Below are 27,109 nucleotides of genomic sequence, written 5' to 3' on the forward strand. Positions count from 1 at the left end.
TGAATAATAAATCTTATTACTATCCCAAAGTGGTAGGTATGTTTAAACAAACATTTGAATGCTACCTTAGACATTTTCAAAAGGATTTTGGCTTATTAGGATAATAGTGGGGAATGGGGTGGGTGGATACACTTTTTAGACATCTCCATTAGACTAAATGGTCATGCTTGTTTTTTCAGTCTTTGCTTAATACCCTTCACTTAATTTTCCCCTCCACTAAGGGCATACGGTAAAGTATGAAAGCTAGGAAGATGATTAAACAGGGAGAATGTTCTGGAGGATGCTCACAGATGGAAGTGTTTGGGATGTCCAATCTTTTTTTCTTTTTTAAATTTTTATTGATGCACTGTGAGATACAGTTACAAAGCTTTCATGTTTGAGTTTCACTCATACAATGATCAAACACCCATCCCTCCACCAGAGCAGTGCACATCTCCTGCCACCAATGTCCCCAATACCCCTCCCCCACATCCTAACCCTCCCCCTGCCTCTATGGCAGACAATTTCTCCCATACTCTCTCTCTACTTTTGGGCATTATGGTATGCAATAGATACTGAGAGGCTATCACATTTGGTCCTTTATCTACTTTCAGCACACATATTCTATCCCGAAAGATCCCTCTAACCACCATTGACTTAGTGATCCCCTCTCTATTCCCGCTGCCTTCTCCCACAGCTTATAAGGCAGGCTTCCAACTATGGAGAAATATTCCTGGCCCTTGTCTCTACTGTCCTTGGGTGTCAGTCTCATATCATGTTATTTTATACTTCACAAATGATTGCAGTCATTCTATGTCTGTGCCTCTCTTTCTGATTCATTTCACTTAGCCTGATACCCTCCATGGGGACTTCCAATCTTAATAAATACATGTTCAAGAGAGAGATGACTCTGAGTAACACCTTCCAAATTAAATTCCATGGAACACTAGCATTCCATGAAGTATTAACTAACAGATCCTATTTGGACGAAAAGGTAGTGCAGCCAATAATTTGGTCAACTACAGTATATTTATAATATCTTTTAACTCTTTTGAGTCCTGAAATGCTCCTGAACAACACATAGCCTAAACTATCAACAGAATGCACTAACTTGAATAAAAACAATAAAAATACAAATTTTTATGAAAATATCTTAGAAGAGATTTTTAAAAGGAGAGCCAAGAAATATCCCCCTCAATCCATTACTTAAAGGTTGAATTTATTTAGGCTCTAAAAACACATACAATTTTTATGGGTTTCATGTAAGCAGAAAAACAGAGGATTGTGCTCTTAGAGTAACTGATGTAACTACTGGTAACTAAAAATATTACATGAACAGGAGGATTATTAGCATTTTAATTTAATCTGTTCTGTCAAATGTCTCACAGACATTTCATAAGGAAAAAGATCAGAACAAGAATCTTTCTCCATAGCAGCAAATTCCATGTAGTCCAGGGGTCATGAACAAGAAAGGGTGCTATCACCTTATGCTTGAGAATCATATTACAACTGGCTGATTATTCAGGATTAATGAGCTCAGGGTTAGGAGTTCAGTAGCCATATGGGCAACTGTAATAACTTGCCTTAAGCTAAGCCCTTGACAATGCTGCCAATCAGCACGGCAGGGGTCCCCAAGCCCACCAGAGGCTTGGCTCTGCTCCAGCAGAGACCCCCACATGCCAGTGACGCTACATTAACCCAGTTTCTTTGGTCTCCTTTCTACCTGGCCTGGGATGCTAGTCACCAGGCACATGATATATTTCTTGGAATCAATGCTCAACTTGTTTTCCTTTTCTAGGTAACTGAATGCTCAACTTTTTGCCCTGGCTCTATACCCTGCCTGACTTGATGCGTCACTCAGAATCCTAAACCTGATTTTCTAAGATCTTCTAATGACTTGAGTTCATTGCCTAAAGTTTAGTTTGCTTGTAGTTCTGTTTCTGCTACTCACAAAGACTCTTTTTTACCTAATATTAGTCAAGTTCTCAGAAATCCTTTCTGAGACTGGGCCTTGCCTGACCCAAATAACTCGATTTTAGCAAAAGTACTAAGTCAGTGTAGAGAATCCACAAGTGATGGGGTTCCCTATACTTTACCATCCTCTAAGTTATAATTATACTTAGTCTGCCTTCAGCAAGAATCTTATCAAATTAGTTTACCAGACCCCTGATATTTCTTTCCTCTTAGACATTTTTCATTATTACCCCCTTGCCCCCTCCCACTCCTGTCCCCCATCACCACACCCCAGCTACTACCCCCTTCCTGAAATCTGGTCCTTGACTAAAAATGATCATTCTCCTATTTAGAATTGAATCTAGTTCTATATTGAAGTTTCATTTTCTTTAGAGCAATAGCTCCTGTATAAAATAATTTTGCCACTTTACTTACTGTTCAGTTCTGCCTTTCTTGAATACTTCCTCCTAACAGATCTGTCTCTACTCTAATTGATGTTTGTCTTCTTACTGTCTTTATGGTGTTCTCTGTTTGCAGACTGTCTTTGTAACAGCCCAAACAGATTCAAAGTTACCAACTATAGCTTAATAACAAGGACATATTAATAAAGTATTGTCTCTCACTGTCTTACTGACATTTTCATTTTTTTTTTAGAAATTCAAGATTTCTGACTCAGCTAGTACTCTTCATTCAATACAATTAACCTTCAAACCCCATATTCAAAAATCAGGATCTAATACCGGAGGCTTTGTGTTCTAGCTTCAACTTTGCTTCCCAAACATTTCCCACTACTTCCTTTTCCTACCGTCTTCTATAGACAAAAATAAATGAACTTGATACTTGCTGTATATGTTTTTAGTTTTTCTTTCATCATCTGCCAATTGCTAGGACTGTATTGCTTCCCTTGTCTCTACATGTCCAAATGTTATACTGTTTCAATTCAGTACACTTGTTGGGATATGGTATTTCTTGTTCAATCCATCTTGATCACTTTGTTTTTTTGTTTTTGTGCCAAAAAAACACCCAGTGATGCTCAGTGGTTACTTCTGGTTCTGCACTCAGAAATTACTCCTGGCAGTGCTCAGGGGACTATATGAAATATCAGGGATCAAACCTGGGTAGGATGTGTGCAAGGAAAATGCGCTATCCATTGTACTATCATTCCAGTCCCCATCTTGATCACTTTGATGGTCCCTGACACTTCTACCATATAAGATAAGTATACTTCTTATTATATGTTCCATTTTAGGTCATAAGAATCTTGATGGCAAGACCTAGTTTGTTTCTGCTTTGTATACTACAGCATCTAGAATATAGACGCTTCTGCATGGAAAGGCTTAATTTTCATTTTTTGAACTAAGTCTCTGTTTCATCGGTAGGTAATTCAGACTTGAATGATTCATTATAAATGGAAAGAAGAGGGGACAGGGTGAGATGACAAGGAAGGACCCTAAAGAGAGAATACTCAGTTTAAGAGACAAAGTCATGTCCTAAGTAATTTTCTACAAATTTCCTAACATGATAATCTGATTAATGATACTCACATGTGCAATTATTTTTTGTTTGGTTTTTATTTTGGCAGTAGTCAGGGGTTACTCCTGGTTCACTTTGGGGGACCAGGCGGTGTGGGGTCTGGCGATCAGGCCTCTCCTATGCAAAGCATGTGCACAACCTTCTGCACTATTTCTATGGTCCTGCAACATTTCTCACCCCCCTCCCCCTTGATTTTAATATAAAGAGAACTAAGAGGCACTGAATCTAAATATCTGAATAATTTAAGTCTCAAAAAAATTTTAACAGGTTTCATCACCCTACTTAACAGGAGAAAGAATGTGAAGTTCAGGACATTCACTAACTTGCTGACGCTGTCAAGATGGTAATTTTTTTCTGCCTATACCAATATTGAGTTTCTTGTAAGCACAAGTGAATGTTGTTACTAAGAGATATTTGAGAGGCTCAATTAATCACTGATTCACCTGGTCAGTGTCTAAGACTGTCCCATGCAGTGGGCCTGGAAGTTTCAAGGAATGACAAGGATGCAGGTGTGCCTGGGCTGACACATAGCCTTGCTGCATAGTGCCTAATGCACTGTAATGAGCACTAACATCCAATGGTTAAAAGGGGCGAGGGAAGCAATGGGGATTCTCTCGACATCTTTAAAATATGCATTGGTAATTTATTGAGGTGTCATGATTTACACTAGTATTAATATTAATGTTTCAGGCATACAACACCCACCATTAGAGCACCAATAACACTGCCCCAATGTGCCTGGATCTCCTCATCTCTCCACCCTGACTGGCCTGGCAGACTCAACAACTAGTTCTTTTATTTGTTCTCTGCTGGGTCACGCCTAGAACAGCAACCCAAAGCCTGTACTCGACTCCACTGAGCTATTCCTCCACCTCTATCTAATTCTTAAGGATATATGCAGGTACGTATTTTTTCTGTACAGAAAATGTAGTCACGGTTCTCCCTTTGTTCATCGATTTGCTCGAGCGGGCCCAGTAACGTCTCCATTGGAGATTTTGTTGTTACTGTGTTTGGCATATCGAATACATCACGGGTGGCTTGCCAGGCTCTGCCGTGCGGGCGAGATACTCTCGGTAGCTTGCCGGGCTCTCCGAGAGGGGCAGAGGAATCGAACTCGGGGTGGCCATATTGCCTGCGTACAAGGCAAACACCCTACCGCTGTGCTATCGCTCCAGCCTGTACAGAAAATAGACATGTAAATATATTGGATACATACAATGATGAGACTGACGCGCTACCTACTGATAGGGGCTGGCGCTATAGCACAGCAGTAGGGCATTTGCCTCCCATGTGGTCAGCCTAGCCGACCTGGGTTCGATTCCTCCACCCCTCTCGGAGAGCTGGTAAGCTACCAAGAATATCTTGCCCACACGGCAAAGCCTGGCAAGGTACCCGCGATGTATTCAATATGCCAAACACAGTGACAAGAAGTCTCACAATGGAGACGTTACGAGGCCCACTCAAACAAATTGATGAACAATGGGAAAGCAGTGCATATAATGATGACTTAACTAATAAACCTAGTATTACTTCGAAGATGCTATTGAAATGATGATAAAACAAATAATTCTCTCATTACAAACCAAATTATTATTATTATTATTATTATTATTATTATTGTCATTATTATTTTGGTATTTCGGCCACACCTGGAGGTGCTTATGGCTGACTCCTGGCCCTGCAGTTAGGGATCACTTCTGGCAGGGCTTGGGGACCACTGTGGTACAAAGGGTCCACCTATCTGCTGTCTCTCAGCCCCAAACCAAAATAATGTTAGTGCAAATATATCTGAAATCAAGTAGAAGCAGAAATGAGAGTAAAGCCAGGTCTTTGACTCCTTGTTCAGTTTTTGCCACTAAACAAATACTGACTATGATCATTACTACTGGAAAAATATCTCAAAGTCCCAGAAAATTATCAACACTACTTTCTTTCATGAGTGGGTATTTATAAAGCTTTTAAACATCAGTCCTAAACTAGTTTCTAAGAAATTACAATAAGCATTCAGACTCTCTTACCTTCCTTTCCTTCCCTAACCCTCCTCCACTTGTGGAAATTAGTTGTATGGTTGTTTTAGCAAAGATAGCTTGATTGATATCATGTTACAGTTCAGCAATAGTTCCTGCCATTAATTGCTTTATAATGGTAATTAGGATTAGCTGTACAAGATATTTTCCTTTCTAATTGGCTATTACTGGTGAATAGCAGCTTGTTATATAACACAAGATTGTGTTAAATAAATAACCACAATTACAATTCTGAGGTCTTTCTCTTAAAGACAATTCTAGTGTTTGTACAAAAATACACACAAGAAAATTAATTCTAAGTTTTTCTAAAAAAACGCACAAAACATTCTTAGGCAGGGGTCTTTGTAATTACTAGGGAAGGGCTCGTCTTTGGTTAAAGAAAAAACATGAAATGAGACAGTGTTAAGAAAACAGGAGACAGAGCTTGCAATTCTTTTTTTTTTCTCTCTTTGGGTCACACCCTGCAATGCACAGGGGTTACTCCTAGCTCATGCACTCAGGATATGGGATGCTGGGAATTGAACCCGGGTTGGCCGCGTGCAAGGCAAACGCCTACCCGCTGTGCTATTGCTCCAGCCCCAGAGCTTGCAATTCTTTTCTTTTAAAAATAAACCATTAACTGAAACCCAAGCAAGAAAGTCTGTAAGTCTACAACTGTACCTCATGGTGTTTCACTAATTAAAAAAAAAAATAAACAAAAATTTAAAAAAATTAAAAAAATTTAAAATAATGAAAAAAATAAACTATTAAACGTTTATGTTCAGCTCCTCAGTCAATGCATAAGAATTATAGATTCAAATGTATACACCTTTCCCACAGCATGATATAGAAACAGAATGGACTCTCCCTTTAATTCTGGTAGAACACAAATGCCTACTGACATCAACTACAATGCAACATTTCCATGAATAAGGCCAGAGTTTCTCTTCTTTGTGTCTCACTTAGCACCCAGCATGGGATGACCCATAATTATCACTTGAACCAAATGCCATGACAAACTGGCACTGCCCCAGAAGATGAGTAAAGGGACATGTGACAACCCTGTACTTTAATATACCATGTGCTATTTATATATCATGTATATAAAAATCAGGGCAATTGCTCATTTCTGATGTTGATTATTCTGCAATTTTAAGGCCAATCCAGACTTCTGGAGGAACAGCAGGAACAGTGTTACTGTCATCCTTATCATTATCACCATCAACAATATATCCTGTTTAATATCACATTAGTTTCCTCATCAATATGAGGTCATATGATTTATTTAATGTCATACACAATTTAGTAAGAGTGAGGAGAGAATTAAAAAAATAATTTAAAGGAAAATTTTAAAAGGCCTATAAGACAGGTCCTTTTGGAATCAAGAGGATAGGCCAACATAAACTCCTTACAAACATTGCCCTACCAGATACTGTTTGCACCTGAACCAGTAACCCAATTAATGCAGTAGTACAGAATTACTCATACTATTAATTTTTAAATGTATATACTATTGGGGCTGGAGCGATAGCACAGCTGGTAGGGTGTTTGCCTTGCACATGGCTGACCCGAGTTCGATACCTTTGTCCCTCTCAGAGAGCCTGGCAAGCTCCCCGTGGCGTATTTGATATGCCCAAAACAGTAACAAGTCTCACAGTGGAGGCATTACTGGTGCCTGCTCAAGAAAATCGATGAACAACGGAGGACAGTGCTACAGTGCTACAGTGCATATACGATTGAAATTAGTGAGATAGTAGATAAAACAACCTAGTCTTAAGTGGCAACTATTGCTCCAGTTGTAGATATTTTATGTAATGTATAGTGATACAATTTTTGAAGGAATATTTGTATCAACTTATCAATGATTTATAATTTTGTATAAGTTCATGAGTAGCTCTATTCATCTATATGTGTGTAGCTGTCACCATCTCAACAATCAAATGTGTGATATAAAGACACAGTAAGAGAGAAACAGGTGGTAAAGATATCAGTACTAAAGGTTCTATATGCAGAACTGAGCTTACTGAGGGTGGCAGAACCCTTAGGACACTGATGGAGGGAAGCGGGCACCCTTGTGATGGGTGTTGTGAAAGGCAATGCTATTGTGTTGCTTGATAGGATGGTATATGACAACACAGTAAGAAATATACACAATCCAATATCTGTGACTCAACATTCCTAACAAATTCTCAGCAGAAACTTGATTTTGAAGTGGCAAAAAAGTATTAAGGTTGTAGTACTCAAAAATTAACACTTACATCACTTATACACATCACCAAGTCCATAAAAAGTCTACGGATCAAATAACAGTCACTACTTACTGAAGATCAAGCTATTACATCTGTCATTTCATTAATCATTTCAGTAACTCCATAAGAACTGATAATGTTTATTACCCACTTAATAGAAGAGAAACAAGTTGGGGAAAAGAGAGGTAGTATAGTGGGTAGGGCAAATCAATTGCTGGTATTCCATGTAGTCCCCTGAGTACCGCCCAGAGTAATGCCGAAGTGCAGAGCCAGGAGTAACCCCTGAGCATCCAAACGAACAAACCAACCAACCAACCAACCAACCAACAAAAAAGAATTAGATTTCAGAGGTTGATTAACTTGCCTGTGGCTGCTAATTACCAGGATTTGATCTTAAGCAGATGAGCTTCAAAATGTACATAACACTCTTTTCTCTAAATCTTAGCTCTATCTTTTTATTTTATAGCAACACTAGCTTTATTTAGAAGTATTTCTTTTGGTTTGGGGCCACAATGGAGATGCTCGTGCTACTCCTCAGGCTGTGCTTAGGGATAACTCTCAGTGATGCCCAGAGGACAATATGTGGTGCCTGGAATTGAACTTGGTTGGCCTCATGCAAGGCAAACACCTTAATCTTTGCATAACCTCTTGAGACTGGAAATATTAGCTTTTGAAGATATTTGTATTCAGGGAAAGTCTATGTATGTTATACCTCTTTCAGTGGAATTTAATTACTATTGTATATCTGATATATATATATATATATATATATATATATATATTGATATATATATCAAAAGTATCCTGCCCAGACGGGAGAGTCTGGCAAACTCCCTGTGGTGTATTCAATATGCCAAAAACCAGTAACAATGATGGGTCTCATTCTCTTGACCCTGAAAGAGCCTCCAATGTGGCACTTTTTAAAATCTCAGGGCTAGGACGAAGGAGACGTTACTGGGGTCTACGGGAGGCAATTGATGAACAACAGGATGACAGTGATACAGTGAAATCTGTTATAGGGCACTGGATAAAAATTTCTCCATCAGTTACTCTGACCCTGTGAAAACTATCTTTATACTTATTTCCTCCTTTGAAAAGGGACAATATGAGTATCTATCTCAGGGATGGATGGGTAGGATGCATGGACTTAAAGAAGACTTGTGAAAGCTTTTGAAAGAGTACTTAGACCAGTCACTGCTCCATAAATGTTAGCTACCACAAACATTATCTTTATTATGCTTCTCATCTCCTTTTAATATCCTATGAACTTGGTCCCAGAGTATTTTTAATAGGAAAATAAAAGGATGTTCTGAAGGAAGCCCACAAAGCTAGCTTTCTCTTATTCTCTTTCTTTCATGACAGTCTCTGGCCCGTATCCAACAAGATCATACCAGTATATGAGATGATCTGAACCTCTTGGTGTTTCTGAAGGTACGGTAAGATGTGGGTAGTTGGGAGATTGGTAAGATGGGATAGCCTTAGGAAGGGGTGAGAAAGGATACCGAGGTAACATAAAAGGCTTGCGGAGCACATAGCTGCCTGACAAACCCAAATTTCAAAAAGAAATGAGCAGCCTCAGCGGTTATCATTAACATTCCTTAGTTTCCCGTAGGTTACACCACAATTTAGAGTGTTTCCTCAGAGAATACAGAATCAGGGAGCAGGCAGTTTTATAGCACAAGTCAGTGTGTCTTTAAATTGAAAGTGACACTTAGTGAATTCCAACTTATCAAAAGACTATGCCAGTTTTTAATAAATATATAATTAAAAAATAATGACAGGGGCTGGAGCGACCCTGGGTACTGTACTTTCCTTGCATGTGGCTGGCTCGGATTCGATCCCTGGCATCACATATGGTCCTTCCAGCACCATCAGGAGTGATTTCAGAGAGCAAAGCTGGAGTAGCCCCTGAGTGCTGTAAGTGTGACCCCTCCACACACATAAAAAAAGAAAAGCAAAAAAGAAAAAAAGGACAAAACTTTGCGAGGTAGGTATAATAATATTTTCATAAATTTTAGAATTTATGTTGAAACGAATGCAAATGTTGAAATGATTGCATATGCAATCTGCGCATGTTATATTGCTATTGCTACTAAATATCAGAATTTAAATTGAAGTACAGCCTTTCCTAGATAAGATCAAATTTTCTTTTGATAACTGTCATATCAAATACGTGGGACTTGACTTAAGCATTATGTAGATGACAAATTCAGGGAATATTAGGTAAATCACAGAGATGATGAAAGCCAGATAGATAGCAGTTCCATTTCATTTAGTGTTCCAAATGATAAAAAAAAAAAGAGAGATCTAAAGTATTCTTTGGTGGGGGGAAGGTAATATCAAAAACAATCCCCAAAATAAATTGATTAAGAAATAGCTGGCCCTCCCGTTGATCATCGATTTGCTCGAGCGGGCCCAGTAACGTCTCCATTGGAGACTTTGTTGTTACTGTGTCTGGCATATCGAATACGTCACGGGGAGCTTGCCAGGCCCTGCCGTGCGGGCGAGATACTCTCGGTAGCTTGCTGGGCTCTCCGAGAGGGACGGAGGAATCGAACTCGGGTCGGCCATGTTGGCTTCGTGCAAGGCAAACACCCTACCGCTGTGCTATCGCTCCAGGAGATAGCTGAAAAGACTTGTGGCTGGTGAAATAGTACAGTGGGCAGGTCAACCTGGGTTGGATCCCCATACACATACTATCCCCAGAGCTAATCTGGGTTGTATCCTTGTACACATATTACCCCCAAATCCCTGCCGGGAGTGATCTCTGAGTATAGCACCCTGAGCACTGCCATGTGTACCTCCCAACACCCTCCCCCAAATCTGAAAACTAAAAAGCTACATGCTAAAATGAAAAGTATGATTATCTCTGAGAGAATATTATCTTCATGATGATATTCTGCATTTCTAGTTGGTAAGCACAACTTGTACTGACATAAAATACTCTGTTTTTAACTTCTATTTCAAAATTTCTGCTTAGATTAGCAGTCATTCTAAGTACTTTGAATAAACTTCAAACAGATTCCAACTATTGAGTCACTACAGTGTTTACTACATGCAAAACATAAAGGTAAAGGCCCTCCTGTTGTTTATCGATTTGCTCGAGCGGGCCCAGTAACATCTCCATTGGAGACTTTGTTGTTACTGTGTCTGGCATATCGAATACTCTCGGTAGCTTGCCGGGCTCTCCGAGAGGGGCGGAGGGATTGAACTCGGGTCGGCCACGTTGGCTGCGTGCCAGGCAAACGCCCTACCGCTGTGCTAAAATGAGACAACCCTTGCCCTCAGGAAGTCCATGGTCTACTGCAACAATACTAGGTAAAGGTAAAGGCCCTCCCGTTGATCGTCGATTTGCTCGAGCGGGCCCAGTAACGTCTCCATTGGAGACTTTGTTGTTACTGTGTCTGGCATATCGAATACTCTCGGTAGCTTGCCGGGCTCTCCGAGAGGGTTGGAGGAATTGAACTCGGGTCGGCCATGTTGGCCGCTTGTAAGGCGAACGCCCTACCCGCTGTGCTATTGCTCCAGCCCAACAAAACTATCAAAAAGTAATCACCATTGGTTGTCAAAACTGTGTTAATGGTGATTTGGGAAGAGAAGCAGGGTGACTGAAGATGAGGTTGGAAAAGGAGGTTAGAACTTCAAATGCCAGTCACACTCCATATATGGACTGAATTGCAGAGGCATTAGAATTATACTGAAGACTTGAAGGCCAATGAAAACATTTGTGTTTCACAATGTGGATTGGAGGTGGGGGCGGAAGACAGAAGTCAATGAGGTTCACAGGAAGGTTTTGTAATCCAAATCAGGTTAGAATTTAGTTCTGGACAAACATCTATGAAACACTGGTAATGTACTGACAACAAAAATAAGTACAACAAAATTTTGGCCTCCAAGGGAACAGTTTGGAGGGTGAGGACTTGGGTATTTCAGCAGTGAATACATGCTCTTAGAAAGAGCATAAAAGTGGGTAAAGACATGAAGTGAAGGAACTTAGAACACAATCAAGGTTATTTCAGGAACAGAAAAATTAGATCTAAATGACAATGATCAGATTCCTGATCTGAGCGTTATGACACACATAAAACATCTTCCTAGGATCTGAGTTAAGGCCTGATTCCATTGAACGAAATAGGAAATACAAGAATGAGGAGGTGACTCTGCCTGCTACCCCCATTTTTTTCTAGAAACATGCAAATCATCGATTACAAAATCTCGAGAGAAAAAGCATTATAGATCTGAAGTAGTATTATGGTGATCATCATCTATTGGACACTCATTCCCAAGGAAAAGAACTGAGCTGTCAGAACAGTACACTACAGAAGCCTAAATTAACACCATCAGAAATTGCCTCTGTAGCAAGAAGTTCCTGAAAGTATTAGTAGTAAATTAGAGATATATATCTTCTTACTACTTAACTATAGAGCAAAAGAAAGAGATAAACACAACCCCACAGGTGAGAAATGTTAAGTCCATTTACCATTGTTCGATGCTAGGGCAAAATAGAGAATCCTATCTACTGTTCAAATGCTTGGAAAGCAATGTGTCAGGAAGAGCAGAAACCTCTGAAAGATGGAGCTTTGGGAACCTGGCAAGGATGGTCTCAGGGGAGGTACTGTACTTCCCAGTACATACCAAATGGCTCACTTTGGAAATAATCTTAAGAGAGCTGAGAGGATTCCTATACAAAGTCTCCCCACTCCACTCTGTTCTTGGATATTTTACACAGATGGACGTTTTAAGCAGAGTTTGAGGAAACTTCTTAAAAGAGGCAGTTTTCACATAATGCCCAAAAGTAGAGAGAAAGTATGGGGAAAATTGTCTGCCACAGAGACAGGGGGAGGGGTGGGTTGGGAAGGGATACTGGGGACATTGGTGGTGGAAAATGTGCACTGGTGGAGGGATGGGTGTTCAATCATTGTATGACTGATACTCAAACATGACAGATTTGTAACTGTATCTCACAGTGATTCAATAAAATAAAAAAATTTGAAAAAAGAGGCAGTTTACAGAAAATTGTTTAACTGGGAAAGGCAAATTTTAGTTATTGCTTAACAAAAAAAAAATGAATAGACGTCTAATATCATTATTTCCAACCAAAATTTGAATCACATTTAGAAGGCTTTAAAAAGGAATTGAATAAAGTAGCAAATGACACTTAAGGGATTTTTAATGGAAACTCAATCGATTAAGAATGACATAAAAATCAATCATGAAGTTCTCCCACTGACTGCTACAAATTAGTGACAATGCTTATCCAGGGTAGATAACCATTTAGTGTTATAGATTCTGCATATTCACAGTTGCTTAATTATAAATACTTTTGTCAAAAATTACTGGAACAGAAGGGTTGGAGTGATAGGTCGCTTGACTTGCACGCAGCAGACCCAGGTTCAATCCCCAGTGCTCCATGAGGTCCCCCAAGCCCACCAGAAGTGATCCTTGAGTGCAGAGCTAGGACTAAGCTCTGAGTACTGCTGGGTGTAGCCTCAAAGCAAAATTTAAAAATTGGAAAGAAAATCAAGTTTCCTCTCAGTTACTCAATTCAGTCCAACAGTCATTTATTGTTCCTAGCCTAATAATTTTCTCAGAGTTGGTCAGTATATTTGTTATCTGTAAATATACTTAATTCTATGAAAAGACAATGTTACATATTACTCACATGACTGTACTGACCATCAAAATTTATAAAGTGTACCAATCGACCCCATGTTTCTTTAAGATATACATGCCTTGTGAGCAAGAAAATGTACAATAAACTATTGCTCACAACACTGTTGAAAGATTAAAATCATACTGCATGTTCATAAATGGAGGCATGACTAAAGTTTGGTACATCCACTTGATGGAAGGTTATGAACTCAGTCCCTAGAAAAAGAGGATGCAGTAAATGTACTATACGGAAGAGTCTAGTACAGATAATTGGGAGAAAGATGACTGCAAATCTCTGAGCATAAATAGACTAATCTGGGCTGGAGCGATAGCACAGCGGTAGGGCGTTTGCCTTGCACGCAGCCAACATGGCTGACCAGAGTTCAATTCCTCCACCCCGCTCGTAGAGCCCGGCAAGCTACCGAGAGTATCTCGCCACACGGCAGAGCCTGGCAAGCTACCCGTGATGTATTCGATATGCCAAACACAGTAACAACGAAGTCTCCAATGGAGATGTTACTGGGCCCGCTCAAACAAATCGATGAACAACGGGAGGACGGTGACAGTTACTTTTGGTCCAGAGAGGGCTTGAAGATTTGGGGGTGAGCTTAGGGGTTATAGCCCAACTTGATCATGGGGACCATGAGGTGCTTGGGATAGAACCCAAGCCTTCTCATGCAAAACACAGCTAGAGTCTCTGGGCTACCTCCTTGGCTCCAGGCTGATCTACTTTTTAAAAAAAAATTTTTTTATTTTATTTATTTATTTTTTTTTTATTTAGATTTTTATTAGTTTAACACCATGAGGTACAGTTGTAGATTTACAAATTTTTGTGCTTGGGTTTCAGTTATACAATGATAGAATACCCATCCCTCCACCAGTGCCCATTCTCCAGCACCACTGATCCCAGTATCCCTCCCACCCCCTGTCCCCTCCATCCCACCCTGCCTCTGTGGCAGGGCATACCCCCTTGTTCTCTCTCTCCTTTTGGGTGCTGTGGTTTGTAAAAGAGGCACTGAGTGGCAATCATGTTTGGTCTAGAGTCTACTCTCAGCACGCATCTCCCATCTTGGGAGGATCCTCACAACCCTTTATTTGGTCCTCCCTTCTCTATCTGAGCTGCCTTTTCTCCCAGCATGTGTGGCTGGCCTTCAAGCCATGCAGTAAATCTCCTGATACCTATCTCGGCTATTCTTGGGTGTTAGTATCCTATTTTGTTACTTTATTTTCCCCAGATGAATGCAATCTTTCTGTGTCTGCCCCTCTCTTTCTGACTCATTTCGCTGAGCATGATACTTTCCATGTAGTGCCACTTGTATATAAATTTCATGATTTCATCTTTTCTAACAGCTACATAGTACTCCATTGTGCAGATGTACCAAAGTTTCTTTAACCAGTCATCTCTTCTTGGGCATTCAGGTTTTTTCCAGATTCTAGCTATTGTAAACAGTGCTGCAATGAGAGGCTGATCTATTTTTATTATGAAACAAACAAATCAAAAACCAAACATCCAGATGTGTGTCATACAGGAATATGTGAGAAAAAGCACCTATTAAGTCTTCAACAGTTGTAGCTTGGTTGAGCTGTGTGTACTGGAGCAATTTTCTGGTTTTACCTTCCTCATCTTGCAACATTTTAAAAATATTTCTAACAAAAGATCTCATAATTTAAAAATCATTTAAACTATTTTACAATGTTTTTAAAAGAAATATTTAATTATATAAATTTCTTTTGATAAACTGATCTGCAAGAAAAATTCACCAGAGATCATGTTTAAGTATATCTCTCCGAAACTTTGAAAATCTAGAAAACCTTAATAGTCTGTTACTATGAGGAAAGTACCAACCATATAACCAACTCAAAATTGAACGGTTGGGGGTGTGAATAACTACATTTAAGTCATAGGCCTGCTTGTCCAATTTTTTTTTTTTTTTGAGTGCTGGGGATTGAGGCTACATTCGGTGGTACTCAGAGAGTATTCAGGATATGCTCAGGGATACTCGAGGTGGAACAAATCCAGATCAGTCTCATGCAAGGCAAGTGCCATAGTGCCATGCTTGCTGTACTATGTCCTCCGCAAGAAAAATTTCTTGAATAGAGGGTTTGCAACAATTTCAAAACTAGAGTTCCATTGTTGGAAAAAGGGAAGAAATCACAATTTCAACAGGGATGAGAAAGAAAAAATTAAGCCCGTTTAACAGCGAAAGCAACAAAAACCAAATCAAACAAAATATTTCAATAAAAATTTAGTATCAAATATAAGCCTCAAACACCATGCACGAGAAAAAGACAATCTGCTCTGCTAAATTACAGGCCAAGGCAAAAAAAAAAGGGGGGGGATGTAGAACTAAGGGCAGTTAATGAAAGAATGGGGTTAATGATCCTAAAGACAAGTCCCTTTAGAGCTAAAGACGCCAAGAGTCTTTGAAAGACAGCTTTTAAAGTTTGGGTTTGGTTGTCTGAAGTGCTTTGATGGACAACCCGAAAATCAAGTCGTAGGGAAGCAGTTGTGATGGTTTTCATAACTTCCTGGAAGTATCATAACTTCCAAGGAAGTATTCGATTACTTCTTTTTCCCTCTTGGTCACTAAAGACAAGCCGGGGAAGGTCCCTCGGAGATCCTTGGAGGTGCGAGGAACTACACAGAGGCCGCACCAGCTAGCCACAGAGCAAATCTATAGAGAAGGGACAGGGCAGCCACTGAAAAAACGCCAAAAGCCCCAATGAAAGATACTCCCCACCCCTCGAGGCCACGCCCCTCCGACCTGCGGGCGCGGAAGAAACCTGCCGCGCCTCTCGGAGTTGGAATCCCGCACGCGCCAACCCAAACTGACCCGCACCCATTCCGCAGCGATCACAAAGAGAACAGGCGCCGAAGGAGAGTCACCGGCTATTTCTTTCTTCTCACTTTCCTCTCCCTTTCCTACCGAGCGCCGGTTTTCCACCCCACCTCTGCCCTAGGGCTCGTCCCTCAGGCCGGTCCCGGCCAGGTGGTTGGTCTCAGAGCCAAAAGACTCCACGGGTCTGCTCGGCGATTAGTCAAATCTTCCGGGGGAGGAGCAACGAAGACAAAGCACAAACACTTCCTCGGCATCCTACTTACCTTCATAAGTGACATCCCCGGCTCCCGGATGGCTGCCATCAGGGTCTACTTGGGTAGCAGTCCCCAAGGTCTTGGGAGCAGCCATGACTAGAGCGAGAGTGAAAGGGGCGGGGTGAGGGGGCGGGGCGAGCAAGTCGAAGAACCAATGAAAACTTCACGGAGGGTTAAAAAAATAAAAAAAACCTTATCCAGGAGGCGTTTCCTCCACGTCCACGCCCAGCCACACTGCTCTAGACCAATCGAATGTGGCTACAGGACCCAAATCCCCGCCTCCAATCACGAATGCCCCGCCCCGTTCCGGGATGAGGCGCGTTTCCTCCCACCCCAGCGCCTCGTCCACCTCCTCCCACACACACCGTCCGAACTACAAATCCCAGTGTGCTTCGGGGGCTGTGGGCAGGGAGGGCTGAAGAGGCGCTGGCGGGCGGGGGTGCGCCCGAGAGTGCCCCGGCGTGTTCGCTTAGTTCAGTGAATCAGAACAATGACTGCGCCGCCGGCTTCCCGGGAGCGCGTCCGCGGACTGTGAGCAGTCGCCGCCGGGAGAGCGGCGGGCGGCGCAGCTTCGGCCGCGCGGTGGGAGCGCCGGGGCTTTCGGGAGCCTCCAGCGCAGACCGTGCCCGCAGCGCCCGCAGCCTGCGCCGAGCCGCGGGGGGCTCCAGCGCTGGCAGCCGCTCCTCGGGAGCTGTGCATTGTTGTGTGAGCCGGAGCAGGGGCGCGGATCTTACAAAGCCCGAAGACCCCCTCCCCACCCGCACTCTTGGAATCCCACCCCCCCTTTTATTAACCATGTGGATACCTACGGAGCACGAGAAATACGGCGTGGGTGAGTCTCCTCGGGGCGAACTTTTTATTCCGCTCTGGCTCCAGAGCCCGGTGCGCGTCTCGCGTCCTTGCAACCCCGCGCCCCTCTTGCGCTTCGCCCGGCTGGAAATGCCAAAAAAAAAAAAAAAAATTCCTTGGCATCGTGTGGCGGGTTCAAGGCTTTCTGGGAGCCAGCAGCCCTGGAGTGAGGGCTTGCAAGCTGGGGTGTCAGGGCATCACCGCGGGATCGGTGGTCGTCCCGGCAGCGGCTTCTGGAGCGCTGGGACGCCCGGGGGAGGTCTCGGGTGTGTGTGTGTGTGTCTGGTCTGGGGGGATACTGCGCCGCCTGCCCGCTCGGTGTGCGGAGTTTGGGGTGGCCACCAGTCGTGTGTGTGTGTTTGTGTGTGTGTGTCAACTTGGAAGTGGAGGGCGAACGGCGATCTTCTCGCTCCTTCCCTTTCTTCCACCCAAACGGCGGGGTAGACAGCAGCAGTGGGTTGCAACGTTTTCCCCAGGGTGGAAGGGAGAACCACCACCAACAAGGAGCGGAGGGGGGGGGGGGGAGAAAAACCCAAAACAATATAAACAATATCACCCCCCCCCAACCCCAGACGGGAGGCACAACCCCCCGGGCTCGCGGCCGCATTCCCTGAGTGCAGAAGGTGACACGGGGCTCTTCCCGAGCGCCCCTCCCGAGCCCAGGGCGAGCCCCGTCCTGCTCTCTCCCCATCCCGGCTTTGCAGCCGGGCGGTGCGCGGAGCGGCGGCGCGGGCTAGGGGGGCGAAGGGGGAACCCGTCGGTCCCCGGCGCTGCTGCTCCGAGAGGCGCGGGCGTCTCAGCTCGGCTTTGCACTTCTGGCCGGAGTGAGCACGGCCGGGGGTGGCTGCCCGAGCGGCCCGCGGCGGGAGAGCGGGGAGCGGACCTCGGGGAGGCGGGGAGCGGGCGTTTAGGAAGGGATGGCCCGGGCTCGGGCGTTCGGTGGGGAAGGAACCGGGTCGCGCTCGCCCGTTCTGTGCAAAGGTGAACAACAAAGGACATTAATGTTGACTGATGAATACGGGACTCTCTCTTCCTTTCCCTCCTCCCGTTGCGGGCCGATCGCAGTTCCCGTCCCTCCTACCCTTTCTTTCTTTTCTTTTCTTTTTTTTTTTCTGATTTTTTTTTTGTTTGCATTCAGCTGGGGCACCCCTTGACAGTGCTTTTGGGGAAGGGGTGGTGGTGGTGGTTATGAAGAAGCCCAGCCTCGCTTTGACAAGCTCGCTGCAGCCAAAATGCCATGGTGAGCTCTCCGAAGATTTTTTTACCATGGAGAAAGCATGATGGCTTTTTACTAACAATCTTTATTTCATAGATGCTTTGTCCTGCTGATTGGCGTACTTTAATTTTTTTTTAATTGGGTCCAGAGCCAGAGGCTTAGAGTCTGTGTGTTGGTATCTGCGTCTGTCCTAAATTCATTTTCCTGTAATGAAAAAAAAAATTGGAAAGCTTTCCAGGGAGTCATAGTCACGGGGGCTTTTTCTTTTCTTTTCTTTTCTTTTTTTTTTTTTAACTTCGTCGAGGGAGAGGACTCTAGGGTTCCCTGAAAGGCCGTCTGATTGAACAAAGTCACTCCTATATTTTTACCTTGGCTTCTATTTTGGCAGGTAGGCAAGACAATAGTTTGTCCTGGACCACCTTTGGGAAGGGGTCACAGCTTTCCCTCTCTTCTAAGTGTAAGGGGAACCTTTGCCAGGAACTCTGCTGGCAAGGAGTAAACGTTGTGATTGTTATTTTTTCTTTGCCACCGCCCCCCTCCCAGCCCACCCCAGCCTTTCCAGGGTAGATTAACCCTTGATGGGAAAAGACATTGGCTTTGCCGAACCAGTCCGGAACCGAAGGGTCTCCTTGTCACCAGCTTTAACACTCCAAACAGGAGCGCAGACCAGCAGCAGCAGCATCGTCCAGCTTTGGAGTTGATCCAGATGTTGCTCTCTTCCGACTGTTAAATAAGACGGGGGCGGGGGAGGGGGGCGGGTATTTTCTCGGTTTCTTTATGTGCCAGGGCACAGCTGGGGTGCTGCTATCGATTAGTTCTTCTCTTGTTTTTCTTTACAAGCTGTGGGCAGAGGCTTTAAAACCCACTCTGGGATTTCCTGGAATGGCAAACCGGATATTATCAGTCAAGTGCTCTGGGCTGCAGGAGACAACTCGGTTCTGGGCGGCTGTGATTTGGTTGCATAGTAGGGGAGGTGCAGGCGGGTGGAAGAGGTGGTTTGGGAATAGGAGGTGGAGTAAGAGGAGAGGTGAAAGCGCCAAGGGATTTGTCCTGCTCATTTACACAGTATCACACTTAGGGGGATGTTTGTCATTTATTAAATTTGAGCATTTGGCTTAGGGAAAGCTTAGCCGTGTTTTAGAATCCATCTGTTAGTCTTTGTGTGTGCGTGAGTGAGTGTGTGTGCGGGGTGAAAATTTTGCTAGGATACAGTGTGTGGACTTAATTCCTCACCACGGAAAGCACTATTTGTAGCTGCAAGTGCTGGAAGTTCCTATTATTATTAACCGTAGAGAGTCTATGTACTTTTATCATCTGGTTTTTATAAATTTGGGCACTTGTGTTTGACTGTTGGCAGACATATTAGCAATCCAGTTTCCTCATTCTTTGAAGTAAATTGATCTTTGTATCTCTGAAGACCTCACTGAAGTTTCGGTGTGAATTATATACTTTATAATGATAATTCTTATCTACCATCACTTATGTTTGAAATAACAATGTATCTTCAGTCTCAAGCACCTACAAGCATGGAGAAAATTAAATTTTATGCCAGCAGTAAGGCATATCAGAGACAGAAAATCTTTTTTGGGGGTAAGAGGTATTGGGCCACATCAGGCTGGCCCTGGGCTCTGTGCTCCTGAGTCACTCTTCGCCCTGGGGGGAGGGGTATGTATATGGGTACTGGGGATTGTATTAGGGCTAGCCATCTGCAGGGGAAGTCCCTTAACCTCTGTACTATCTCTCTTGTCCAGAAGTTCCTTTCAAACTTGATGTGTGGGTATTGTCCCCTCCATTTGATTGATGAATTATCTTTAAACATTTTATAATGAGTATATACCCTAAGTGTTCTGACTGTAGGAATAGTGATAAGACGAGAGTTCTAAGGCATTGGGACCTTTATTTCTTGGCAAACATAATTGATGGGCACGATGATAGTCCTATTTTTCTTTCTTGGTAGATCCTAGTTAGCTTGCATTTGAGTCTTGACACCCCTGTCAAGCTCTGCGACCTGTGGCCACTCAGCCATTCTGGTTTCTATCCTCTGGGTCCACTAAGGTGCTTCCCAGTTACAGTTCTGAAGTGCTGTTCCTAGCACTTGAATTCTTTTGTTATAAAACAACTGTGTTATGTAGAGATTGTCCTAAGAGAGACTCCTTTGCTGGGACACATCTCATGTATTTTTTTTGTGTCCTAATATCAAAGGTAAGTTCTGGCAAGCTGAATGGAGATGACGATTGCTCGCTTTTCTAGTCAGCTTCCTTCTCTTCTGGGGGAAGTCCGGGGTGCTGACTCAAAAGCCTTCATTCACTCACTTTCTGGGGTCACTCAGCCTCCTGCAGCCAGTGACAACTTCTCCTCCCACAACACCTCCCTTAAAGTGGTGGGAATGAATCCAAGAAAAGGTTCAGACCAGAGCAGCTCTGGTTCTGCTCTCATTTATTCACCAGGCAGTGAGGCATGGTGTTCTCAGGTGAGCTGGTGAGTCTTCTGAGCCGAAAACTGCTGCTCTCTGCCGTGTGTTTCAGTGTGGGAGTCTGGCTGAGCTTAGAGGGAGAACCTGGATGGATTTATCAGTGCAACAGAAAAAGCAGTCTCGAACCTGATGAAAAAGAAGTGTGCCCAGAGTGAGCTGATCTGAAGGTTGTGCATGGCATTTTATTTTTTATTTCTTTCAATTTATTTACTTTTGTCTGGAGCAATAGCATAGTGGATAGGGCTTTTGCCTTGCACACGGCCAACTGGGGTTTGATTCCTCTGCCCCTCTCAGAGATCCCAGCAAGCTACCAAGAGTATCCTGCCGGCAGGGCAGAGCCTGGCAAGCTCCCCATGGCATATTCAATATGCCAAAAACAATAACAACAAGTCTCACAATGGAGACGTTACTGGTGCCCGCTCGAGCAAATTGATGAACAATGGGAGGACAGTGCTACAGTACTACTTTTATGTGGGGCTACACCAGCTATAGCCGGGCTGACTCTTAGCTCTGCTCTCAGGGATTACTCCTAGCAGGGCTTGGGGAACCATACGAGATAATTGGGTATCCAACCTAGGTCAGCTACATGCAAGGCAATTGTTCTACTTGCGTACTGTCTCTCCTACTCCATGTATGATGTTTTAAAAGTGAGGTATTACAGTACTAGTATTTCTGAGTCCTCACAAATATTCCTCTCCTCCATTCCTCTTGAAGTGACTTTGGGACTCATAAAATAGGAAACACATTCCCCTCCCCTCCTTTTGCTTTTGGACGGGTTGTGAAGAATTGAGGAAGGGGCTACTTTGAGACTCATAGAGTGCCAGGGTTCAGACCCAGGATTACTACACGCAGAGCTTATGGTCTAGCCTTTGAGACATCACCCTACTCCAGGAATAGCATTTCTTTCAATGGGCCCCCTCTTTTATGAGAAGATACCTTCTCTTATTTATATGGGGTCATTGTTGTCTTTTCCTTCAGGAGTTCTTTCTTCTTCTTTATGTTTCTTCTTACCTAAACATCTTAAGCGGTATCCTAAGATGTTTCCTATTTGTGGTACCATGTGTCCAGATAACAATGTATAGTGAAACAATGATGTGTCTCCTTGGGGATGTGACTCAGTGGTCAAGCGTGTGCCATGCAGGAATGAGACCTAGATTTGATCCCCAGCACTGAAACAAAAAATAAAGTAACCCAAACTATGTCCTACTTGGAATTGTTTATGGCATTTAGGTCCTGATAAAAGACCCTAAACTCTAAGCGGTAAAAAGAAAGAAGTGATTTATTTCTCCAAGGAAGGGCAGTGTAGACAATGGACGGCGGCTGATGTTCCTGGTCTGGCCTCCTCCTGTGGGAACAGCCTATAAAACATGTTTGCTGCTCTGGTCCTTCTCCTAAGTGACAACTCTTTTATAAGGTTGCACAGTAGCACAGAGATGTCGCCTTTCCTCTCCTTGTTTCCTGTACCCACCCTCACCCCCAGGTGCTGCACAGGAGATTATTTTAAAATGCCAAGAAATGTTGGATTTTCTTGCTTTTTTGCTCTGCTAGCCATTTCCAAAAGGACCCCATAATTTCAGAATAGTCCTTAATTCAGAATGTCCAAGTCTCTCTCCTTGTAGCTTTTTGCTGTGAGTATGTAGGGAAACAGAAAACTCCAAGGAAACGCAACCAAAATGCTGTCATGGTTCAGAGTGGACAAAAATGGTGTGAAAATATTTGAGGTCTGCACTCCAGGAGAATAGTTTTCTTTCAAGAGATGAGGAAACAAATCACTGACATGATGTGAAAGTAGTCACTTTTAAGTGATCATTGGCTTTGAATCTTGATTGATTATCACCTTTATTAGGAATTACACTTATTTCCTGACCAGGCATATGCACAGACACCGACTTTACTCCATACACATGTAATTGAAAAATATTTACCTGTGCATCATTTGATGTTCCATTCTTTTTAATTAAAAAAGAAATACTGTCACTGACTTCATGACTCATTGATGGGTCCTGATGCACAGTTTGAAAAACTCTCTGTGGATGCTACATTTATGATCAGGAGGTACTGGAATTCAGGCCTTAGTGACTTTTTTCAAGTTTATTTAAGCATTGGCATGGAGTTGTTGTTTTGGGGCTCTGATTTCCGGGATCACTCCTGTTTGGGCTCAGGGAACTATATGTGGTACTGTGGATTGAATGAGGGTTGACTGCATGCAAAGCAAGCACCTTGCCCCCTGTACTATTGTGCTGGCTCCTTGATTTAAAATTTTGTATCCTATAGTTTTCCTTCAGTTTAAGTCAGTCTTTTTACATACCTTTTGTTTTCCTTTGTTACTGGGTCACACCTGGTGGTACTCTGGGACCCTTATAGGAACCTTTCACTGCTGGAACTGAGCTGAGCCCAAGCATGCCCTCTTGCCCTTCCAGGTAATTCCCTGAACGATGTCATGCTTCCATTAAAGATGGAATGAATAGTCAAACCTCACATATACAATGTTTGAGTTATTTCATTGTCTCCCTCCTAGAATCTTTTAGCAAGATCTGGAACCAGCCATATAATGATATGTTTTGGATCTTTTTATCCTGATAGTCTCTCTGGAATACATATAATAGATATCCTGGAAATGGGGTTTGTCAACTCTAGGAATGTCACCCACCAGTCTTTGCTACCTGTTGTGTGTGTGTGTATGTGTGTGTGTATGTTTTGCTTATTGTTCTTATAGGCATCGCAGCAGCTTGTGTAACTTGTTTTCTTAAAGCAAAACAAAACAGACCAAACTGGTAAGCTTGTTTTGACCAGAGTTTGTATAAGATTAAAGAAATAAGAAGTAAAACTCCCCAAGCCTTTTGTCATTTTATTTATTTATTTTGGTGTTGTGGCCACACCCAGGTCAACCTCCTGGACAGGCAAACACCCTATCTACTGTACTATCTCTCTGGCCCCCAAACTTTGTGTGTGTGTGTGTGTGTGTGTGTGTGTGTGTGTGTGTGTGTTGGTCTAAATCCAGGAGTGCGCAGGGCTTACTCCTGGATATGCATTTAGAGTCACTCCTGGTGGACTCTGGGCATCATGTGGGGTGCCAGGGATCAATTGCTAGCCTGCTGCATGCTAGGCAAGCACCTTACCTGCTATCTTTTAGCTCTGGCCACCCTGTTATCACTTTAAAACTATTGAAATATATGTAAGGAACAACTGTTTTTAACTCTCAAATGTTCACAAGATGTGTGTAACAAGTAAGAAATCATGGATATCTTTATTTACCTGATAATAAATAAATTTGAATCATCAAAAAAAAAAAGGAAAAAAAATTGTTAGTGCCTTTTGTAACAGTGATGCTTTAACAATGGTATGTACCACTCTGCTGGGTTTGCTGAAAATTAATATGTTCTTTTTGGAAAAACTTATTTGGAAACATAAATAAACATATATGTATCAAGCATAAATTCAAATTTATATTAGCTTGTCGAACATTTGCTTTTTTGCCAAACATAGTTCTCAGAACCTGTCATGTTTTGTCATTTGATCCTTCTGACAACTCCATGGGGAAGATTCATTTATCACTTGTTTCAAAGGGGAGGGTTATAGAAAGGTTAAGTGTCTTGCCCAAGGTCACAGAGGAAATGGTGGAGCCAGGACTGAAACCCAGAAGCTCTAAGACTCAGCCTGCTCTTCACCCGTTATGCCATTTGCCTAACATGGCAGGCATTAGCAGGAGTTTGATTTGGTAATCTCACTTCTCAGAGTGTACATGGAAAAACAAATAGCAATAAAACCCTTCTGCACAGAGCTCTTGTCCCATTGTCTGTGAAACAACATGTATGTCAATACTGAAATAGTTTAATCAATTTAGTTAATCTGCATACTAATTGATCGCTTATATGTTGACATTGTGTGGTCAAGAAAGGACATAATTTCACAGGTGTTTCTGTTTATAAAAGATATTGCTGGTATTATGTGTTACTTGACAAAAGAAATAAAGTTTTTTTTTTATTAAAACCACTCAACTGCGTAGTGTAGAGAGAAAATGCAATTAATATACTGAAGGGAGCCGCCTTTTTGTAACATCAGAAATGGAAATTGTCAGCAGACTTGGAAAAAATTCCTCTTGATTGGAAATATGAGAAGCATTGAACTTCAGATCTGTATATTGTGCTTATGAAGGGGGTGTGGCATAAAATGAGGAAGGAGAGGTTATTGTAGTAGGTAAGATGAGAGGAAGTTCTGAACCAGGTAAGGAGTTCTATATGGTGAAATGTGGATGGAGAGTCACGTTTAGGAGAGGGGTGAGAGGAAGAGGGAGAGAGAGAAAGGGAGAGGGGAGGGAGGGAGGGAGGGAGGGAGTGTATGTATGTGTGTTTGTGTGTGTGTGTGTGTGTGTGTGTGTGTGTGAGAGAGAGAGAGAGAGAGAGAGACAGAGAATGGTGGGGGAGGAGCTATATGCCCCCTTGAATTTTCTATACTATCAAATATGAGGTGGTAATTTCTAATTGGAAATAGACGGAGCAAAGGAAAGTTCTGGACCGATGAACAGGCTTCCAGTCCATTCATTCATGTGGAATGACTAAAGTGATCAGCGTAGATGGGATTTTATCAGTTGTATTGATTTTGATTATGTACTGTGGTTGTCAGTTCTGTGTTTTAAAATGACAGGTCTTAAATTTCCGAAGAGCAGTCATCTTAAAGCACTTTATTAATATGGGGATGGGGGACTCTAAAGTAAAAAATATTAGCTGTCCATTTAGGGTTTGTAGTAAACTAAATTTTATGGTCTTTCTTGCTTCCCGTTAGTCCATTGCCTGGCTAAGACATTAGTTATTTCTATTTATCTGACAGTTTTCTCTGAAACAAATATCTCATGCCAGATTGTGCATGTTTGTGAGGTTTTCCCAACAGCATGTTGAAAAGCAGAATGCACAAATAATATTTCAATAAACAAGATTTATACTTCCTTCAAACATCATGAAAGTGTCTACAGATAGCTGCAGATTGGAAATGCTAAAATATGCAGAGCAATACATTTGTGTTTACAGGATTTTTTTTTTGTGTGTGTGGGGGGGGAAGGGAGGATGGGAGGTAAATATGTAGTAGCATTGTAGCACTGACCTCCCGTTGTTCATCAATTTGCTCAAGCAGGCCCAGTAAAATGTCTTCATTGTGAGACTTATTGTTACTGTGTTTGGCATATGAAATACGTCATGGGTAGCTTGCCAGACTTTGCCATATGGGCAAGCTTGCCATGCAAACTCTCTGTAGCTTGCTGGGCTCTCCGAGAGGAGCAGAGGAATCAAACCTAGGTCGCTCAGGTTGGTCGCGTGCAAGGCAAACGCCCTACCCGTTATGCTATCGCTCCAGCACCTTTTAGACATCACAAAGTCAAGGAGTGTGTGTGTGTGTGTGTGTGTGTGTGTGTGTGCGCACACATCTTCTTTCAACTTTCTACTTTTCAGTAACTGCCCAAATTATCATGAACTTATTATCATTTAAAAATTGTATAAACTCTTATGAAGCTAGTGTGACTTATTGAGTTGAGTTCACAGGATGGAGGTTAGACATGTGGAAGTTGAGTCTGGGAAGCATGCTTTCATTTGTCGTTTCTAACCAGGAACTCTGTTCCAAAGTTTCCGAGTGGCTTTCGCAGCTCTACCAGCTTGATTTCTGGCAAGTGGCACTGCCCTGTTCATTCCACAGTAGCCACAGTGAAGCCGTGCTTTCACATAGCCTTGGGATATGAGTCTTTGAAAAAGAACCTAATCCTTCTTTGAAAAAGAACTTCAAATGGGTTCATGTAAGATTAAAATTGCTGTTTTCTCCATCAAATGTTTAGTTGGGAGATAGATGTTGTTGATTTCCCTGCTCAGCTTCTCTTTCTTTCTTTCTTTCTTTCTTTCTTTCTTTCTTTCTTTCTTTCTTTCTTTCTTTCTCTCTCTTTCTTTCTTTCTTTCTTTCTCCCTTTCTTTCTTTCTTTCTTTCTTCCTTTCTTTCTTCCTTTCTTCCTTTCTCTCTTTCTCTCTTTCTCTCTTTCTTTCCTTCCTTCTTTCTCTTTCTTCCTTCCATTCTTCCTTTGTTTTCCCCATAAACTGTTGTCTTGTGAGACAGTGAACCCTTTGTCAA

At 42.5% G+C, this 27,109-nt stretch overlaps 2 protein-coding genes across 5 annotated transcripts in view; one reads left to right on the forward strand and one right to left on the reverse strand.

Moving 5' to 3' along the window:
• ZNF277 (zinc finger protein 277) overlaps nt 1-16,578 on the reverse strand; it is a 140,959-nt gene extending 124,381 nt beyond the window's left edge. Inside the window, exon 1 of the mRNA XM_056118002.1 lies at nt 16,476-16,578. Within this exon, the coding sequence (XP_055973977.1) occupies nt 16,476-16,560 (85 nt within the window). The 5' untranslated portion in view covers nt 16,561-16,578. The remainder of the gene's footprint in view (nt 1-16,475) is intronic.
• A 584-nt stretch (nt 16,579-17,162) lies between these two features.
• Nucleotides 17,163-27,109, forward strand: part of DOCK4 (dedicator of cytokinesis 4) — a 473,166-nt gene continuing 463,219 nt past the window's right edge. For all 4 annotated transcript variants that reach the window (XM_056117998.1, XM_056118001.1, XM_056118000.1 and 1 more), the window contains exon 1: nt 17,163-17,298. In XM_056117998.1, the coding sequence (XP_055973973.1) occupies nt 17,262-17,298 (37 nt within the window). In that variant the 5' untranslated portion in view covers nt 17,163-17,261. The remainder of the gene's footprint in view (nt 17,299-27,109) is intronic.

The sequence above is a fragment of the Sorex fumeus genome, unplaced genomic scaffold (assembly GCF_029834395.1).
Source record: "Sorex fumeus unplaced genomic scaffold, SorFum_2.1 ptg000037l, whole genome shotgun sequence".
Classification (NCBI taxonomy): Eukaryota; Metazoa; Chordata; class Mammalia; order Eulipotyphla; family Soricidae; genus Sorex; species Sorex fumeus.